The following is a 20,538-nucleotide window of genomic DNA, read 5'->3' as shown; positions in this document are numbered from 1 at the left end:
AACAGTTCTGAAGACAAATCCTGTCGTGCTCTTCGATTTTGGACTCGCCATTTTACTGGAACTCATCACTTCGTACGTATACGTTAGTGCTAGCATCTAGCCTTCAAGTTCCCTTTCCACGAAACTCCCCAGACGCTGATATTCATACCTCATTGGCGTATCGTCAATATACTTACTGGCCTCTGTTGCTCGATGGCTTCTTACTCCTTTCCTCACCGTACGAGCACCCGTGTTGAATGACGTGCACAACCGCGAATAGAGTTTAACAACACCAGCGGTAACACGAAGCTAATCCTAACAAATAGACGGCTTATGGACTCTTTTCTTGGCTACAAATGTGATGAGCAGGTTTGCGAGTTCTGTGACGTGCACTATCAAACAAGAATGCGGTGTAACTTCGTCTGAAGAGGTTACTTGCACTTGAATCAATTTCGCAGATTGTACTTGTAAGAATACGATGGTTTGGCCATGTTAAGAACATTTTCAAAAAGAAGCTCGGGAAACAAGCCGAAGATTTGATAGACCATCTAGCGTCTAAGTTCAATGTTTTCCTCAGAAATAGGGGACAGTAATATTATCTCGTTCTCACGAGTCGTTCACACGAGACAATGCACTACTCTTTAGGTTCTTTTTGAAGCTGACACCCATTTTCGTGGGATCAACTCTGTTTATGCAAGACGGCAATCAATATAAACAATTCTTCATACAGGATACAATATTTGCCCCAGCTTTAAAGATATGTCGAGGCATGTCACACGAATTACAACAATCTGGCAAACACCTCAGCGAAGCCACTGACCTGCTTGTAATTTTACTACCAAGACCACCTCACCTAACCAGTCACTTGAAATATGAAGCTTGTTTTCTGACGCTAACAGGTATTGTTGGAGAAGGTAACACTTCCCGCACCGAAGTAAACTGGCCATATTCTATGGGGGTCTACTAGTGGTTTCACACAAGACCGGGGAAGAACCCGGCGAATCCGGTGCTTTGAAATGCTCTTGGATCCTCACATTCGTCTCCAGTCCTGAAGTTTCACAACTATCATAGTCACTGAATTCGTGTGTACTCGAGTCCCGCCGTTTCGTACAGAACTACAACCCATTTTCTGATCCGAAAACCGATCTGCCCTGGTTCCTGTACTGTGTGTTCTGTGTGTGTCTGCTGTAGGGTCTTTTTACCCACTCGAGATAAACCATTACGAAGACAAGAAAAGGAAAAAAAGAGATAGAATTGAACAATGAGATGAGATGAGACTGAGAGATAGAGAGAGATGGAGAGAGAAATAGAGAGATATGGATCAAGAATATCAAAGAAACTGACCATGTTGAAGATGTCCGAGACCCCCAACACTTGCCAAGTCTTTTCCATTTTGTCTCTATCCCCTTAGTTCACTCATTTCAAGCCTATCTTTGTAATTTTTTTGCCATTCAACGACAAACCACTATCGCTCCTCTCGCTCTTCGCTCTCCCCTCGCTCTCTTTTCTCCACTACTTGCTCCGTCGCTCTTTCCCCTTCACATCGCTTCGTTTGTAGAAATCCACAACTATCCCCCATAAGTCCGTCGCATTTAGCTTCTTGACACTGAGATAAGAAATTAACAGCTCTAATCTCTCACGAAAGAGAACGACAATGACGCTAATTCCAGCTGTAGTAGCTCACACTCTCGCAGATATCTTCAATTCGCCGACGAAAACTAGGGGTAGAGCACAAGATTGGATACACTCAAACTGAGCGATAGATACTGGCAATATCGAGATTAGTCCTGGATCGTAGCTTGACCAGCAATGGACTCATTTTTTTTATCATTTTTTTCTTTTGGGCTTTCTGATTTTTGAGTTCAGGATTATTCAGATAAAAGCCCAGCGGCTTGTATGCGATGCCCATTTTTTTTCACCGATAGTGGGACATAGAAAGAAAAAAAGTGCATCAGCATTGCAAGCAAGAACAACCATGAACTCTGCTAATGATGCTGCATCAGCATTTGAAATTCTAACCCATAGGTCTCCCTTGAGCAACAGCGAAATGATGAGCAAACGAAACGGTGTTTCCACAGAAAATCGGAAAATTGACGATTCTCAACTGGACATCAGCGATGACAGCGAAAAAAAACCACAAACTCACAAAACGCTAGGACAAAGACTAAAAGCAGCAGTCGGCTCAGGCCGTCTTGAAAACCAGTACGATGAACCGGCCAAAAACTGGAGAGAAAAAATTGTGAGATTTTTGGAAGTGCACCAAACAAAGCGTGCTTCCGCAAACCGGGCCGAGAACATCGTGGAATCGTTTTTGTTCAACGACGATTTGGCGCCCGTGGAAGCCGGCAGAAGAGTGTGGGACTGGAAACAATACGTTTTTTTCTGGATTTCCGGATCCTTCAACGTCAACACCTGGCAGATCTCAGCAACAGGTATGCAGCTGGGGCTGAACTGGTGGCAGACCTGGGTATGTATCTGGATCGGGTACATCTGTGTGGCGTTTTTCGTGGTGGTCAACTCGCGTATCGGTAACTTCTATCACATCGCTTTCCCCATTTCGTCGAGAATAGCGTACGGAATCTACTTTTCGCTGTGGATTGTGTTGAACAGAGTGGTCATGGGCTGTGTGTGGTACAGTGTGCAGACCTACATTGGATCCCAGACAATCAGTCTTATGCTGATGTCGATTTTCGGCACCGACTTGGAAGAACGGATTCCAAACACCATGAATACGCAAAACATCACCACCTATGGGTTCATGTGCTTTATGCTCTTTTGGGCGGCCCAATTGCCGGCCCTTTGGTTTCCTCCCCAAACTTTACGCCATCTGTTCACTGTCAAAAGTATTATCACTCCTTTTGCAGCATTTGGTTTCCTTATCTGGACTCTCAAAAAATCTCACGGTCGTTTGGCTCTTGGGTCCCTAACCACAATCCATCCAACCGGTTCAGTGCTTGGATGGAACTTTGTCATTAGTATCATGAGCGCATTGGACAACTTTTCCACTTTGATCCTGAACGCCCCAGATTTTTCACGTTTCGCAAAAACCAGGCATTCGTCAATCTACTCTCAAATGATTATTTTACCATTGATGTACGCTATTATCTCGATCATCGGTATCTTGGTCACTTCGGCTGCTTACACCATGTATGGGGTCAATTACTGGTCGCCATTGGACGTTTTGGGTAGATTCTTGGATCACCAAACTGCCGGAAATAGAGGTGGTGTCTTCATGATTGCATTGTGTTTCGGTATTGCTCAACTTGGTACTAACATAGCCTCTAACTCTATTTCTGTTGGTACTGACATGACAGCCATCCTGCCTAAGTTTATCAATATCAGAAGAGGTGGTTACATCTGCGCGGCCATTTCGCTGGCGATTTGTCCTTGGAACCTGTTGGCTTCTTCGTCAAAGTTCACAACTGCTTTGTCTGCATATGCGGTGTTTCTTTCATCTATTTCGGGCGTAGTCTGTGCGGACTACTACGTGGTGAGAAAAGGTTTGATCAAACTACAGCACTGTTACACCAACAAACCAAGCAGTTTGTACATGTATGGTACGAGATTTGGCACCAACTGGAGAGCCGTGCTATCATATGTTTTGGGGATTGTTCCAAACTTCCTAGGATTTTTGGGATCGTTGGACGTTCATGTTCCGCAGAACGCCATGCGCGTCTATTATCTCAACTATTTCGTGGGCTTCTTGGTGTCATTTACGCTTTACAGTGGTATTTGCTACGTGTTCCCTGTGCCTGGCATGCCTGAGGGCGTAGGTTACTTTGATTTCTCGCGTTGGTTTGAAAGATGGACAGAAGTTGAAGATTTCGTGGAACAGCGTAAGAAGTTCGAGGCTGATGTTTTCGAAGAAGAAGATGAGTACACGGACGAATTTTCCTCAACGGTGGAAGAAAACATTGAAGCTAACCCCAAAGTTTAGGAGTGTTCGGGGTTGTAATGAGGTTTTTTTAGAGACTTTGTAATTTTTATCGATCAGTTAAGGCTGGGAGCAGGCCGTTTGTTATTTACTGGAAAACGACGTTATTTGTTTTTGATGAGGGCGAGTATTGAAATACGTGTCGATTTTAAAGAGCTCAGGTTTGCTGGGCAACTTAGATCAAGCGCTAGCATAAACATCTAGGTCAAACATTTTGGATTCTACCCCAATTCATGCAATGTGAGATGGATGCATGAGTTGTGGTGGTAAAAGTTACAATTTCGACTATTGAAAAAATGTTGCCAAACTTAAATCGGCTGTTCCAGTTGGTTTTTGTTTGTGTGCATGTTGATAATGACCTCACGCAAAGCTGCTTTCTTCAAGTCGAAGGGCCGTTTTTATGACCAAGTGAAGACAGTTTCGATGCTCTTAGCGCACAAGAACTCCATCGTAAGTTTGTGAAAAACGTCTGAAGTTGTGAGATGCTTGCAGCGGATAGTTTTGACGCTGGAGCCCGTGAAAAACTGTTAGTGCAATCGTAAAATGCAGAGGTCATATTAACGAGTGAGACCTCTCAAACCCGTTCAACAGCCTTCATGCTATAAGCTCTCTCCAGTATTGAAAAGGGTCTATCGAGCAAAGCTCCTAAGGTATGATGGATTTGTAACACTCTGTTCTAACGAAAATCGCTTTGCCGTTGGATACTTCTCGAAGTCACTGCTGTCCTTGAAGAGAACACAAGCTTCGTTGCCCTGAAACCTGGTATCTCCAACCGTCCCCACGCATCGCTCGCACCATCAATCAGAATTTCGACTGCACTTCAAGCAAAAAAAATCGTGAGGTTTGAAGTATTCCGACAAGTATTGGTGCATGTGAGAGTGAGCTCACATTTGACTTTTGAAAGAGGTATGCTTCTCCTCCAGCAGACTCACCACTGTGGGTTCAGAAATCAATTGATCCGCAGATGGGCATCTTTTATCCTGGTAGTCGCTGGAGTTCATTCCCTTAACGAATATCTAGAGCTGATATACGGAGCTTCACGAAGGCACTCGATCCAGGTGGGCGTCACTGAGCGTCGTAAATGGATATTTAGCGCGACCCGGTCCTCCATGCACTTCTCCATCCATTTTTATACCCATTCCTCCAAGCACTCCTCTACCCATTCCTGTGGTCACTCCTCTATCCGTTCCTCTGGTCACTCCTCTACTCACTTTCACACGAACTCACAAGGTTCAATTCTCCTAACTTTCCTGATAGCATTGTCACGTTCACAATTGAAAGCGTCAGCGACCAATTACGCAACTATTGTTGTGGTCTTGTTTGTTCACAACTGATCTCTGACGCTTACAATTGCGCAACCATGCTTGAGGTCTTGTTTATTCACAGCAGATCTCTGACGCTTTCAAGCGATCAACCGTGCTTGCAACAACACTGACTCTCTATTTACCACCAGCCAACGTGCCCTGCGTGCTGTGCTCGAGATTTCCTACCATTTTCCTCGCACCTTTTCTAAGACGCCAGCGTCATTTCTCGAGAGTTTTTCGTGGGTCCTGTTGAAGCACTACGCACGGCTCCTTTCCCATAAAGGGCAACTGGCTTACCCGATTAAGAACACAGTGTCATCTCTCATGAGAGGTCTAGATCTTTGTCTCCCTCTTTCTCTTTCTCTCTCTGCCTCTCTCTGCGACTAAACCCCGGCTAGTGTCCCCGCCGCTCACACCTGCAGCATAACTTCCGTATTTCGCGTCCTGCCCCCGCCGCACCGTCTGCCACCTAGCCTTTTCAGGCTTATCTAGCGTTCCTCTCTCTCTCTGCCCAGCCTTTTCTTGCAAGAAAAAAAAAATTAGAATCCCACGAAACAACGAAATGTTCACACCTTCGGAGGTTTCTTGCACCCACGTCGCGTTCTTCTAACAAGACTTGTCGTGTTTTTCTTTTTTGGTGCTTTTTGGCGGCGTACTGAGTTCAGACTTTTCTACTACTACATTATTTACTGACTACACAGACGGATCTAAGAGAAAAGGATGCGAGACACGTCTTTCTTCCCTTTCATATGGCCTTGACGCTATGTCTTCTTGTTATTAGATTCTCCATGTTGTTCTCGTCAGCTAACGTGTTCAGTTATTTAGTTTACGTGGGTTTTTATACGTTAAACAGTTGAGTTTGAACAAATTGTTATTTTTGTCTAGAAATATATATATATCGATATAATTTGAAAAGTTTTGAAAAGTTTCAACAAGTTTTGACAAAGTTTTGAATATTTCTTAGTTCTTTGACTTTTGACAAGTTTAGATAGCACTCTATAGTCTGACTTTGAGCTCTTCACAAACAGTTTAGTTCAGTTCGCTTTTTGGCCTTCCAACAACACTCGTTATCTTTATATACCCTACCATTCTCTTCTATATTGCAAGATGAAAGGTCTAATTCTAGTCGGAGGTTACGGTACCAGATTGAGACCATTGACTTTAACGGTCCCCAAGCCATTGGTGGAATTCGGTAACAGACCTATGATTCTTCACCAGATCGAGGCTTTGGCCGCCGCAGGCGTCACAGACATCGTTTTGGCCGTCAACTACAGACCAGAAGTTATGGTTGAAACTTTGCAAAAATACGAAAAGGAATACGGCGTCAACATCACTTTCTCGGTGGAAACTGAACCTTTGGGCACGGCTGGTCCGTTGAAACTCGCTGAACAAGTGTTGAAAAAGGACAAATCGCCCTTCTTCGTGCTAAACTCAGACGTCATCTGTGACTACCCTTTCCAAGAGCTGGCTGACTTCCACAAGGCCCACGGTGGTAAAGGTACCATCGTCGCCACCAAGGTCGACGAGCCTTCTAAGTACGGTGTCATTGTCCATGACATTGCTACCCCAAACTTGATCGACCGTTTTGTCGAAAAGCCTGTCGAGTTTGTTGGTAACAGAATCAACGCCGGTTTGTACATTTTGAACCCAGAGGTGATTGACCTTATCGACTTGAAGCCCACTTCCATTGAAAAGGAAACTTTCCCAATTTTGGTCGAGCAGAAGTCTTTGTACTCTTTCGACCTTGAAGGATACTGGATGGACGTTGGTCAACCCAAGGACTTCTTGTCCGGTACCGTGCTTTACCTAAACTCTTTGTCCAGGAGATGTCCACAATCCGTGGCCAAGGGTAACAACATCGTTGGTAACGTTCTTGTCGACCCATCTGCCAAAATCTCAGCCAGTGCTAAGATTGGTCCAGATGTGGTTATTGGCCCTAACGTCACTATCGGTGACGGTGTCAGAATCACCAGATCCGTTGTTTTGAAAAACTCTCACATCAAGGACCACGCTTTGGTCAAGTCCACCATTGTCGGCTGGAACTCTACTGTTGGTAAGTGGGCAAGACTTGAGGGTGTCACCGTTCTTGGTGACGATGTCGAAGTTAAGGACGAAGTTTACGTTAACGGTGGTAAGGTTCTACCTCACAAGTCCATTTCCGCCAACGTTCCTAAGGAAGCTATTATCATGTAAATCGATCTCAAAGAAGTCGATTGTTCATGAATTTTTATCCCGTAAATACATCTTGTTTACAATTTAATGTTTGTTTTAGGTTAATGTAACTACTTCGGTTCTAACTCCTGTGTACTTGTTATTATTACAATTTGCTTAAAGTTACACGTCTATACCATTATTGTCTAGACTAGTTAATATCACGTCAAGAGATTGGTCTACATCCGTAATATCGATCTCAGTTCCATGCGAAATCATTTTACGGTACTTGTAGATCTTGGAATTATCACCAATGACCCTCATGCTTTCCGACAACATGATTCGCCTTTTCATTTGCATTTGAGACAACTGAAGGGCCAGCTTCAATTGTTCTGTTTTGTCAGTTTGACTATGTTCCTCGGCATGCTGTGTAATCTCGCTCTCTTGATCTTGGACCAGCTTCGCTAACTGCTTAGCTTGACGTCTTTCAAGTCTGTTGAACATTTCTTTTTCAATATGATTCAATTGGATCTGTAACTCCTGAGTTTCTTGGGTGCGTGCCGATAAGAGGTCCTCCATATTTGGACTCCGATGGTAGTCATCGGCTTCTAAAGCTTCTGAAGTTTTCAAGTTAACGTTGGAAATTGTTTTCACCATACCCTTGAGTGTCTTTTCGAGATTTATTATATCGGCGTCCCTGCTTTGATGTAATCTGTTATAAGAGTCGATCATTTCCTTCATCGCGCTAACCACTTCGGGTATGCCGCGGCTTAGCCTCGTAGCAGTTTGTGAAGGATACATGAAGAACTCCGAGGGAGACAACGGAGTAAGCGCTTGCTTGAACCTGCCATTTGAAGCAGAAGACGGTTGTGACGAGAGTATAGTCTGATTCATAAGCTCCGTTGCTGTTAAACCTTTTGAGTTTTTGATTGTGGATAGTCCTCCTTGCTGCATCAACCGTTCGAAAAATTTACTGTCTCCATTGCGAGCAGCTATGTGAACTGCAGTGTCACCTTCTTGATCCTGAGCATTTATAAGATGTTCTATTCGATATTGCGGTGACATATCTTTGAGTTTCGACAGCAGGACATCCAAGTAGAACACAGCAGATGGAGTCGACGATTTGCGCTGCACAATGTGATGTACTACAGTTTGTAGTTTCGAGTCAACGTCAAATATGGTTTCATTCAAAAGCTGAAGTATTCGAGGGTAGGTACGCCTGGTGAATGAGTTATGAAATGTAGAGCACCGAATCAAAGGATTTTCCCCTTGGAGATTAACGGCGCGCGTATTAGCGCCCGCATTATAAAGAGCCTCTACTATCGCGTAATTCCCCATGGCACAAGCCCAGTGGAATGCTGTATGATGTTCGTGGTCTATCCAAGCGTCAATATAAGGAGCACTGTTTTGAGGAGGATATAAAAGCTCCGAAGGTGCGGTTTCTTCAGAGTGCATGTCACTAGACACAAAATAATCCACTAGTTTGGACAAATATCCATTTACTTTGGTATTAATATCCGAGGTTTGGCTGTTGAAGGACTGGCTGTTGAAGCGAGGTATCATGGTCGAAAGAGGAGAAGTGGTGCTTCCCAGTTCGTCACGACCACTCAAGCCGGGACCTGTGCGTTGGTCAAAGGTATTGTCGTCTGACAGACCACTCGGTGAAGTCGGGAGCGAAGATGAGGAAGATTGAGCTCCTTCTACTTTTGTGACAGCTTCAGAACGTTCTATGTCACTCGAAAGACCGTCGTCGATGTCCTGTTCCTTGAAGTGTTGCGGCGGAGTGTCTTGTTCCCGCATTATTGTCGGATCTAAACTTGTTGTTCTTTGAAGCGGACTTTGTATAGAGGGCAATCTTTTAGATGAGATAGACGAAAGTGGGATTGCAGGACGTGGGAAAGTCATATCGCTCTGGGACCTCTCCAAAACGCTGCCACCCAGGTTCTTATTTTTTTTCGATGGTGGTCTGCCGCGTTTTTTCGGTACATTTTTCGGCGTTGTGGCTTCAGTTGGGGTCCCGGTTGAAGAGTTAGAGTGTGCAGCAGTATTTGAAATTGTAGAACTGGTTCTGACAGCTTTTTTGCGGCCTGAATCCGTCCGTGAAGCATGGTGATGTTTTGGGGCTCTTGGAGGCGAAGCAGAACCTTCTAATTGCGTGTAGTCGAATAGTGGTTTGAGCTCGTCCAAAACATCGAATTTATCTGCAAGTGCTCTTGCAATGGTGAGAGGCACCCAAGTCCCCTGATACTTTCCGAATCCACCTTGCACCTTTTCGTGGGTGTCCTTGATCACTTCTTTTTCCAGTATGCGAGTTCTCTTGGCTTTGGCGAACTTTGCCGCTTTTAAGATATGTGTAGCGTTGACCCAGTCGTCGGTTTTCCTCTTCATTATGGATCCCGTAGGATGTATAAACTCATAAACATCGACGCCAGAATATTTGGCAGAATAAATCTGATCTGCTGACATCTGAGACAGATGTTAGTTCAGTCCCCTTGATGATGTTCTTGCTTCCAGGCTCAACAACTTTTCCAGTGTCAATTTTCCCAATTTTCTATAAAGTAACGTCAACGGTGAATAAAGACGCTTATGAAAAACAGGATGAACGCAAAGGATACCAGCTTCTTATTATCTTTGCCCAGAATCTTATAAGAAATTGGGAGTGTTGCCTGGAAGATGCTCAATTGATTCTTATAGTCGATTCTTTTACTGGTCAAGTTTGGCTACATGTAACTCATTTCTTGAGATGCTCCATTCATCAAACCTACTAAGGGTTTGTTTGTCACGTTCGACGGTCTCGTTTTCCGTCAAAAAGTTTCAAGATGAGTTCAAAGACGGATAAGACCTGTTGCAAGATGATTGTTTATGTTTGATGGATGTCTCACAATGATGTGAGCTAATCCTACTCATTTGTCGAGGAATCTTGTCTGTTAGTTTTAGTTTTTCTTCAATAGTCGAGAAACCCTGCCAGGTTTGAACAAGCTTTGTGTTTCACAGTGAGAATCGAACGGGATGAGATATCAATTCGTTGAACTGGTGGTTCACCTTGAAACTGCACTGTTAGACTTGTAAACAATTCTGTTCTTTTCTCACTTTCAAAATAGGACTCGCTAGTGTCAGAAAGGTAATAATGTAATAAAGTGGGACGCACATCGCTAAAGAAGATGGGAAATTTCAAAAAAGTAGAGCAGTATTATGTGTGGATTGTCTACCTATCGATTACAGACAACCCTTCAATCTCTGCATGCGCACAAGATTGTAAGCTATCGTAGATTTTCTCAGTAATTCGCCTTTCATATAGAACAGCATTGGAACGCTTGATTCCAAAGAGACCCTCTTTAGAATAGAGAAAATGAAATTTTTATTTTTCACTAGTCGAATCCGCTCCTATTTACTCTGACTTTATCTGGCAGTAGACTCGCTTTACTGAATCCTCTCACTGGCGTCTCATATTTTGCGTTATTTCTTAAACCTGCCATCAAGTTACGAAAATCTCTTAAGTCACACAATACCCCCTGGTCAAATGTTTCTGTTGCCCGTATATCGCTTGCAATGATAAGTTATGTTTATTTATCGTAAACACCTCCAACTACATGCTTTTCGCCCCATATAAATATACCCTTCGGTTCCAATTCCGAACTCAAATGTGTCCCTTATGTGCTGGAAAAAGCACTATACCTTTTGCTCCAGCAATGCATCCCTGAAATATCTAATGTCTTGTGTCGATAACTTTACCGTCGCCCGGAAGTAATTCTCGAAAGAGCTGTATTTGTTTCTGAAAGCATCCAAAAATAATCGCATTGCCTCATATCTTGACGAAATCAAATTACGGCACATTGATTCAGGAGTAGCGTTGTATTCCTTTGCCAATTTTTCAGAGTCCAGAAGCTTGTAAAACCCATCACCGCGTTCTTCAAGCGCCTTGTACAATTTCATTTCGGACTTCGGCCCAATGGTAGTGAGCTCATAATCTCTGGCAATTGTGTCATCGTCGACACCTAAAAGACCCAAAACTAGCATTGTCAGAATTCCGGTGCGGTCCTTACCGCCTGCACAATGTATTAGAGCCGCATGCGAACGATCACACCGACCTTCGATGATGTAATGGAAAAAGTGTGCTACTGCTGCAGTACTATTTTTCAACATCACCATGTAGGCCTGTGGGAAAGTGAGTGGTGACAAAAACATTCCTCTGTACACCAGTGACATGTCCTCTGGGTCTGCAACTTTTTGGTCGTTGAAAGGAAGATTCACCACATCAACGCCAGCAATGGCCCCGTTGTCTTCAATTTCTTTTGCCAAACGTAGATCAAATACCTTTGAAATCTTTAAATCTTCAGTAAGATACCGGAACCCTTCTGTCGAGGCATCTACAGGATTTGCAGATCTGAAAAGAATACGTGGCTTTACCCGATGACCATCGCTAGTTTCGTAGCCCCCCACATCGCGAAAATTCGAAATGTGGGAAAAATCGTGGGGTAAACACCAACGGGCAAACGTTCTCGAAGGATTTGCAGCGTCCTGTATTGAGAACGTAGTTTTATAGAACCTTTGCATTTGTTGCTCAGGTGCAAGGAAAGACGCAATACGCTCAACGGTTTTGACGTTGTAATTGACCAGCCCCTTACGAAGAGGTAATTGGTCAACGTTGGGGTCTTCTGGAAGACCGTAGAAATTATGGTCTGCGTACATAACTAGTTCTGCAGTATGACGACCTTCGAACAAGTTGGAATACTGGGCCAGAGCGCTGAGCGGGATGATCGAGTCTTTAGACCCGTAGATGGACATCACGGAGGTCCTTGAATCAATTTCTGCAAATTTGGACGTATCCACCGTTGCAGCGCTCATAGTTTCTGCTTTAGGGATCCACACCTCTTGCATTTTACCATGGCGAAGAATTGTACAATTGAATCCGCCGTCACGGTCCCAATTGGGGTTTCGCTTCAGGGATTTTTCCACCAGACCGTGGGCCACATACCGTCCACAAGCGTTCACCAGATTTGGGACGAACCGCGAACGAGCAAACTCAAACATGGACATCACACCGCGGGAATGAGCCACGATGGTGTCAAGCACAAGCTGATGACCCGCCAGCTTACCACATTGCTGAGTTTGAACCCACTGGTACACTGTTTCGATGTCTTCGCAGTCTTGGGCAATCGTGCGTCCAACATGACTGTCTCTGTTGGGCTCAGAGTCTCCCATACTGCGAAAATCAATCCGCAACACATAGTAACCAATGTCAGCTAGTTTTCGAGCCAGCAGTGGCATGTAAACCGTGTTTTTATGTGCTGAGTGGCCGTGACACAGCAGCACCAGTTTATGCAGTGGGAGTCCGTATTGCGATTCATGCGCCGTTTTTTCCGCCATAGACTCGAACTGCAACGACGTGGGGACCGTTAGAATCCCTGCGATGCCCGTCGACGCATGGTATTCGCTGTGTTTTAAGTACAGAAACCGTTCTTGCCAAGAATCGGTTTCTTGTTTTTTTATCACTGTAGTCTCTACAATGTCTTGCTGAACCATGGCGGATGGGTCAGATGTTTTGGTATGCTGAAATAGCCACTTGTTTGTATATATATACTTAGGTATTTGTAGCAATGCTAAAAGACAGAGGTGATAAACAGTACTTGAAAAGAACCCGACAGACTGACGTTGAAGCTTCTATATAAGTGTGGATGTCAATGCGTCAATGCGAGTCATCTTGGTTGAAATGACTGACTACTAATGTCTTTTTTACGAAAAGAAACGAGTGCGGTAATTAGTTTGTAAAGCTTGGTCGTGACACTTTTGACATACCTGGGTATGTAAAAAGTGTATCGCTTAGTACGAATGAGCTTTGTAGTTCAATGGTCACAATTCAGGAATTGTGGCATGGGTTCGAGTCCTTCGTGTTTCCTTCTTGAAAGAAGTATACTTATGGCTAAAAAAGACATTTTGATCACTGTAGACGTTTTGTATCAATGGTGTAGTGGTCTACCCTTTGCTTCATCTTCTGTTCGATCTTCAAAGGAGACAACAATATTTGAACTTTTTCAAAATTTCACCTGGTATAACACTAGTATAAGAAACCTCAATTTTCTGTAAAGCCCTCTATGTTGAGTAATGTACGAGCTGTTGGCCCAACGGTTTAACGTTTGTTCACAAGGTTAGAAAGATATACACAACTGTGACAACTGCGAGTAATTGAACTTTTACTTGAACAATGACTGTTGAAATCCCCAAGGGTCGGGTTCAAACGCTCTCCGCTAGCGAACAGCTGCATCTCAAACAAGTATGGGCTCATCTTTTCCAGCATTGGGGCATTGCAGTGCAGAGCGAAAAGGTGCTCAATGGAGCCGGAACTGCGTCCACGGGTGCTGGTGCGGCTGGAAATGGCAGTGGTACTTCCAATGCGTCCAAAGAAGAAAAACAGAATTCGAAACCTGGTAAAAAAGCAGCTAGCAAGCTGTTTGGCAAATTTCGCAAAGGCTCGAGCAATTCAGAAAACTCCAAGGCCTCAAGTGATAGAGTAAGAAACGGATCATTCACGTCCCGTCGTTCCGCAGAAAGTGTCGAGCAAATGTATCCAGCTGGCATGATCCACACAGCACTGAAGGATTTGAAGGCAGATGAAGTCAGCGAGAATTTCTGGGATATGCTACGTACCGACTATCCAGACAACTTGATCTTGCGATTTCTTCGAGCCCGTAAATGGGACACGGATAAAGCTCTTGGGATGATCGCTCACACCCTTCACTGGAGACTGAAGGAAAGCCATCCCGATGCGATCATTCGTGGTGGTGAATTAGAAGCTTACAAAAACGACGAAACCGGGTACATCAAAAATATAGAGCTGTGCAAGGCTACATTGCATGGGTTCGACCTCAAGGGTCGTCCCGTGGTGGTTGTAAGGCCTAAATTGCACCATTCCAGCGACCAGACGGAGGAAGAGATGAAAAAGTACTGTTTGCTGATCATCGAACAAGCTAGAATGTTTCTCAAGGAGCCTGTGGATTCTGCCACAATTCTTTTCGATTTGACCGGCTTCTCGATGTCCAACATGGACTATGCCCCCGTGCAATATCTCATCAGCTGTTTTGAGGCGCACTACCCTGAATGTTTGGGCCACCTTTTCATTCACAAGGCGCCTTGGATCTTCCCACCAATTTGGAATATTATTAAAAACTGGCTGGATCCTGTCGTTGCGTCAAAGATTGTTTTCACCAAAAGTACTGACGATCTTGCCAAATATGTGCCCAATAACTACATTCCAAAGTATTTGGGTGGTGATGACGACTATGATTACGATACATTCGTGAAACCCGAGGAGTCCGCAGATGCCAAGCTCAAGGACACGGAAACGCGTGACAAACTCTTGAAAGAGCGTAAAACAATCATTGATTCCTTCATTGATGCCACGAAAAATTGGATTGAAAGTTCCGACGATGAGACTTCTGCAAAATGGCTAAAAGCCAAAATCTCCATTAGTCAAGAACTTACGGAGAACTACAGACAACTTGATCCGTACATTAGATCAAGGTCAACTTACGACGTTAATGGAACGCTAAAAGTCTAGTGAACGCCAGGAAGTTCTAAAAGGTCGTCCATGAGACTTTATACACGATAGACGAGTATCTAGACAGTATATCCTGAAATATCTGTAATGTAACTGGGTAAGTTATCCTATGTTTTAAGAGCGAGTAATATTAGCTAAATTTCAAGAATTTAAGATTTGCCTTGCCAGTCTACAAAATTCACTAGATACTATCAACTGCCGGTTCATTCATGAATGGGGATAGCTGACGACTGCTTTCGTGTGCTAATCGATAACAAAAGTCTTCGAACGGATCAGATTCATGAACTTTTAACTAAAATAAAGACTCATGTCATCAAAGAGGGCATCTCAACACTTAACCTCGATGCCATAATTGGGTTTTTGTGCGAAACTTTATCTATATCGATCTCAACAAAGATTCTGCTGATAAAAGATGCTCTTCTACCAAATGGCAAGGTTCCGAGGTCTACCATTTACGCAATTCTCAGACGTCTTGGAGTAAGATCGCTATCCACCCCAAATAAATCAGAAACTCCAAGGGCATTGCAAACGGAACTATGCCAATGGCTTGTTCACGTTTACATTTACATGCAAGATGTCACTGTTTTCGAAGATACTTATTCACACTGGCTTCAGTTGTGGCAACTAGACTACCTACAGCAGTGGATAACTTATCTGCTCTTTTGGTCAACCACGAAGCCGCTCGTGAAACCATGGCGCATGCAATTAATCACCAAGATAGCCGACAACACTGGGTATTCAAATGCAAAAGCTTGCGCTACTCTACTTCTGGAGAAGTTTCACTGTCTAGTGCCTAACAGACAAATCAACGATGCAATCGAGCATTTGAACTGCAACAAGCGAAGGCTCAACACGCTTAAGCGTCAAGTCTGGGACTTGGAATTTATGTCGAAATGGGCATCTATAGTTGAACACTCACATGGAGTTTCCCAATCAACTCTTCAGAACTTAGTGCAAGAACTCGACAACCAATTAGCCAATTGTTCACAGCAAGATATCCCCTCCATTAAGAGAAAATCATTAACCAAGATTGCAGTCCATAATATTGGCACGCTTGAACGACTGGCAGCCTCATTTGAACTCCTTACGTTACCAAACGACCTGGAGGAGCTGTTCAGAAATAGTGATGAAAGCTCTCTCGTTTTTCTCGCTACCTTAGATCCCCACCACAAGTTTTGGAGTCGCGTGTCAGAATGGACCAGACTGAAATTTTATACGGCTTCAATTCATGCTAATATGGTGAGCTACCGCCAGTCCATTATCAGGCCGCTGTTGGTTGCCGAATTGCTAAACCCACAACCTTCTACATTACAACATATTTCAAACATCAGCTGGATTGACGACCTTAGAGAATTTATGCTTCATAAAACGGGTACACCTGAATTGGACAGCCTTGAAAAGCTGAAAGGTCTTAGACTAGCCCCAAATTTCGAGACAGGACATTTCTATAACAGGTGCAGAACCCTATTGTATCGAATTCATGTACTGAACAAGAGGCGGCAGATTAATCCGGAAATCTTCCGTCTTCTTAAGTTTATCATATCCTGCATTGCTGAACACTCATCAAAGCACATTGGTAACAGACATTTGACTACCACCTCGAGGCTTCTAGTGATAGTATTATGCGAGTTGGCATGCTATGATAATGACAAGAGGTTCTTTGAGATATGCCTTCTGCCACAAGCGGCATTAGACTCGATGATGATATCCTCTGATCCTGTTGTGCTAAACACCGTTTGCTCCTACCTTTCGTCTAAATCTGTGATGAAAGGGCTATGTGATGAAAAGTCGATAGCCGAAGCGCGCAACAAAAGTATTCTTGATCTCATCAATTATCTCTGGCGGAACAAGCTAGGGCACGGTCTACCTACATTTAAAATCCCCGAAGATTTTATAAGACGCATTTTAGAAGTACCAGGTTCAGATCTCCCAAATGCAGAATTGGAATTGATGTTCGGTATTTTAAATATACCAGCGCTTGCTTTCCCTGCCCGAGTCGCCCTTGAGGGCCTAGAGGATGCACTAACCAGTAGAGTTCACTTCAATCAAAGGTTAAGCGAAAAGTCGTATTCGGATTTCACACAGGCTCACCCTGGAGATTGGTTGGATACGATTTCTTCTTTTCATGAACTAAAGCTTGCGATACTTGGCAAATTAAGACATCATGATGCATACGGCGGAATTGCGAAATTCTTGTATATTTATTTGCACGATATCACAGATAGCGGTTCATCTTGATTTCGTCTTAGGCAAGAGATGCAACCAGACTTGAGTTACTGGACTCGCTGCAGAATTCTTATCTTCGCCAACCCGGAGACATCACGCTCAGTACACGCCAAAACATGAACTTATGCAGAAAGGAATAGTAGTAAGTTGAAAAGAATGCTTGAGGTGTGAGTTCTGTGACTCGCAATTACTAGTTATTTACATGCATGCTCAGTTGTCAACTAGTTGACAACAAAACTTATTACCTTGTTTCTCATAATGACTCTTTTGATAGATTTCCCGGATAGGTATTTCTGACCGTCCTTTGAAGAAAGTAGGGTCTTTATTGCTGAATCTTTGTCGTTGATGAAAGAAGTGGCCGCGTTATGAGTGAAGCGCATCTTACCATTAATAACAACTTGATAGTTCACAAGCTCGGACTCTTTTATAGCTTCCGCCTCCGGCCAGACATATAGATTCCATCCATTGCTTTTGCTCCCAGAAAGAATGGAAAAAGCCTCCTCGGCTACTGTCGGTGTTATGGGGTACATCGACGTTATTAAGATTTTCAGTGATTTGGTCAATAGTGTCGAATTGATAAGCTTAGAGTGGTGGGCATTCTCAATCAGGTTCGTAAGTTTCATGTAGTCAGATACAACGGTATTCAGTGACAAAGACTCTGTGAAAGAAAACGTTATACTTTTTAGAAGCTTTTGAACATCATTGAAAAAACAAATCTCGTGGTCGCTCGCAGTTGGTGCTTTCATATCGTTGACCGCCGAATCTTTTATAGCACTTTTACGAGTGAGCTTAATCACTTTGTGTAGCCAGCGCTCGACACCAACAATCTTAGCTTCGTCCCAACTCAAAATCTCGCTAATTGGAGCTTGAAAAAGGATATGAGCCCGTGTTGCGTCAGCACCATGTGTTTGTATGCACAGGTCAGGATCGGCACCGTTGTACTTGGATTTTGACATCTTCTCGTAGGCAACTGATGGTTTCTGTCCCGTTGCCTTGATAATGAGGTCATCGCCCTCAATTGATGTAACCTCATCTGATTTCAAAAAACGCCCAGTTTCAGGATCGATTAATGTTCTCCCGTGTACCATACCTTGAGTAACAAGTTTCTTGAATGGCTCGCCATTTCCTAACTTGTCACCCCACTTTCCAACAGAAGCCAAGAATTTGGAAATGAACCGCGAGTAAAGCAAATGCAGAATTGCGTGCTCGATTCCTCCAATATAAAGATCAACAGGGAGATTTTTTGATGCAACATCAAAGCCAAAGGGTTTTTCTGTGTTTTTGGGATCAGTGTAGCGGAAAAAATACCAAGAACTGTCCATAAAAGTGTCCATAGTGTCAGTTTCTCTCTTGGCAGGGGAGCCACAAGAAGGACAAGTCGTGTTCACGAACTCATGCATAGTTTTCAATGAGCTACCCTTGCCTGCCAAACTACCAACCGCTGGTAGCCTTACCGGTAGGTCTTGTTCCGGGACAGGAACGGATCCACAATCGTCACAATGAATGATTGGGATTGGGGCACCCCAAAATCTTTGGCGACTTATCAGCCAATCTCTCAGCTTGTAAGTCACAGTCGCCTTTCCCATTCCTTTCTGTTCTAGCGCTGTGGCTATGGCTTGTGAAGCAACCTGCGTGTCCATGCCGTCGAAGTCGGAACCGGGGCAATTTATAACGCCTGATTTACCCACATAAGGAAGTTCCCTCAGAGCTGCAGGACTGTCATTTTTTGGTACGACAGTGGGTCTCATCTCGATTTTGGGCATGTTATGCTTCCAAAATGTGAAATCGCGCTGGTCATGAGCAGGACACCCCATAACAGCACCATGACCGTAAGTGCTAAGTACGTAGGGTGCCACAAAGACTGGCACCTCTTTTTTAGAAGCAGATAGGAGTGGATGTTGTGCGTGAATGCTGTTCAGAAGATAACCCTCTTTAGAGTCTTCCGGTAAGGACTCTGCATGTTTCAAGAAATTTTTCAGTCCTGGATCAGAAAGTGCTGCCTTCTCCACCAATGGATGTTTTGTGGCTAATGCGATGTACTGTACACTGAATACAGTTTCTACTCTTGTCGTGAAAACCGTTATTTGACCAGAATCTTTCTGGGACAATGGAAATTTAACCTCGGTTCCATAGGACTCTCCGATCCAGTTTTTCTGCATTGTTTTGACATTTTGAGGCCACTCATCGAGTAATTGTAGATCCTTCTGTAAGCTGTGTGCAAATTTAGTTATACCCAAGAACCATTGCTTCAACTTTCGCTTTTCTACTACCGCGCCCGATCTCCACGATCTTCCTTGGGAGTCTACTTGCTCGTTTGCCAAAACAGTCTGATCTACAGGATCCCAATTGATCTCTGCATCTTTTTGGTAGGCCAAACCGTGCTTATGAAGCTCTAAAAAGATCTTTTGTGTGAATTTATAGTAATCAGGACTGCAAGTGGTTACTTCGCGATCCCAATCGAAATTGGCCAGCATTGAATTCAGCTGTTGCTTCATTTTAGCGATGTTCTGTTGGGTCCATGAAGCGGGACCTATTTGGCGTTCGATGGCTGCATTTTCGGCTGGTAGTCCAAAAGCATCCCATCCCATCGGATGCAAAACTTGATATCCATTCAATTTGTAAAATCGATTCAAAGCGTCCGTAATGGTGTATACTCTTAAATGGCCGATATGAAGTGATCCTGAAGGATATGGAAACATAGACAAAATGTATTTTTTCTTCTTTTCAGTGACATTTTGTACTGTTGGACCTCTCAAGACCTTGGATTTCCATTTCTGACCTATTTCTACAAGATTGACTTCTTCAGGCGGTACAGTCCCATAAAACCGTCGCAGCCATTTCCAACATTGATGTGAGACACGCATGAATGTAATATTGGATCGAGAGGACGATTCTTCAGGAATTAAGTCGAGTAAGTTTTGAGTGAATTCAAGACCGGTTTGATTTTTCAGTAAACTACTACTAATTCGACAATATCCTGAGAACTCAGGCTCAAAATTCAAGAACAATAGAGAAACTTAGATCAAAGCAAGTTTTTTGACAAACCAATTGAGCCGTTAGTGATGTTTTGTGAACATTAGAGGAACATACAGGAATTCATGATGTTTATTCGAACTTTGCTTGAATAATGAATGATCTGTCACTTGGGACAAGCTTATGATGGCTATAAGCATAGCTACACAACTGGGAACGCCAGCCATCGGCTGTGGATAGTCGATAATGAAGTAACCAAAGTTGGACAACTCAGAGCGTCATATACTGGCTTTGGCTAGCAGATATAGCGACTGGCATAATCCAAGTATTGCAAGCGTCGGTTATTATTCGCGATTGGAGAGCTATAAGCATAGAAGAACATTTCAGACCGACAGCTGTCAGTTGTGAAAAGAAGA

The 20,538-nt window shown here is 43.6% G+C and overlaps 7 protein-coding genes across 7 annotated transcripts; 4 read left to right on the top strand and 3 right to left on the bottom strand.

Annotated features, from left to right (window-relative positions):
- Nucleotides 1-1,954: 1,954 nt before the first annotated feature.
- FUI1 (LALA0S01e10836g1_1) lies at nucleotides 1,955-3,916 on the top strand (the record flags this gene model as incomplete). Its single annotated transcript, XM_022774599.1, has 1 exon — nucleotides 1,955-3,916. The coding sequence occupies one exon, from the start codon at nucleotides 1,955-1,957 to the stop codon at nucleotides 3,914-3,916; it is 1,962 nt and encodes a 653-aa protein (XP_022626680.1).
- Nucleotides 3,917-6,324: 2,408 nt separating this feature from the next.
- Nucleotides 6,325-7,410, top strand: PSA1 (LALA0S01e10814g1_1; the record flags this gene model as incomplete). The annotated part of the gene is made up of 1 exon (XM_022774597.1): nucleotides 6,325-7,410. One exon carries the CDS (start codon nucleotides 6,325-6,327, stop codon nucleotides 7,408-7,410), a length of 1,086 nt encoding a protein of 361 aa, XP_022626679.1.
- Nucleotides 7,411-7,551: 141 nt separating this feature from the next.
- Nucleotides 7,552-9,834, bottom strand: MBP1 (LALA0S01e10792g1_1; the record flags this gene model as incomplete). Its single annotated transcript, XM_022774596.1, has 1 exon — nucleotides 7,552-9,834. The coding sequence occupies one exon, from the start codon at nucleotides 9,832-9,834 to the stop codon at nucleotides 7,552-7,554; it is 2,283 nt and encodes a 760-aa protein (XP_022626678.1).
- A 1,203-nt stretch (nucleotides 9,835-11,037) lies between these two features.
- On the bottom strand, nucleotides 11,038-12,891 carry LALA0_S01e10770g (LALA0S01e10770g1_1; the record flags this gene model as incomplete). The annotated part of the gene is made up of 1 exon (XM_022774595.1): nucleotides 11,038-12,891. One exon carries the CDS (start codon nucleotides 12,889-12,891, stop codon nucleotides 11,038-11,040), a length of 1,854 nt encoding a protein of 617 aa, XP_022626677.1.
- Nucleotides 12,892-13,570: 679 nt separating this feature from the next.
- On the top strand, nucleotides 13,571-14,923 carry CSR1 (LALA0S01e10748g1_1; the record flags this gene model as incomplete). The annotated part of the gene is made up of 1 exon (XM_022774594.1): nucleotides 13,571-14,923. One exon carries the CDS (start codon nucleotides 13,571-13,573, stop codon nucleotides 14,921-14,923), a length of 1,353 nt encoding a protein of 450 aa, XP_022626676.1.
- Nucleotides 14,924-15,136: 213 nt separating this feature from the next.
- Nucleotides 15,137-17,161, top strand: CTF3 (LALA0S01e10726g1_1; the record flags this gene model as incomplete). Its single annotated transcript, XM_022774593.1, has 1 exon — nucleotides 15,137-17,161. The coding sequence occupies one exon, from the start codon at nucleotides 15,137-15,139 to the stop codon at nucleotides 17,159-17,161; it is 2,025 nt and encodes a 674-aa protein (XP_022626675.1).
- Nucleotides 17,162-17,370: 209 nt separating this feature from the next.
- On the bottom strand, nucleotides 17,371-20,013 carry NAM2 (LALA0S01e10704g1_1; the record flags this gene model as incomplete). The annotated part of the gene is made up of 1 exon (XM_022774592.1): nucleotides 17,371-20,013. The coding sequence occupies one exon, from the start codon at nucleotides 20,011-20,013 to the stop codon at nucleotides 17,371-17,373; it is 2,643 nt and encodes an 880-aa protein (XP_022626674.1).
- Nucleotides 20,014-20,538: the final 525 nt, after the last annotated feature.

The sequence above is a fragment of the Lachancea lanzarotensis genome, scaffold LALA0S01 (assembly GCF_000938715.1).
Source record: "Lachancea lanzarotensis genome assembly LALA0, scaffold LALA0S01, whole genome shotgun sequence".
Classification (NCBI taxonomy): domain Eukaryota; kingdom Fungi; phylum Ascomycota; class Saccharomycetes; order Saccharomycetales; family Saccharomycetaceae; genus Lachancea; species Lachancea lanzarotensis.
The sequence above is the reverse complement of the archived record's forward strand: the minus strand, read 5'-3'. Positions and strand labels throughout refer to the sequence as shown.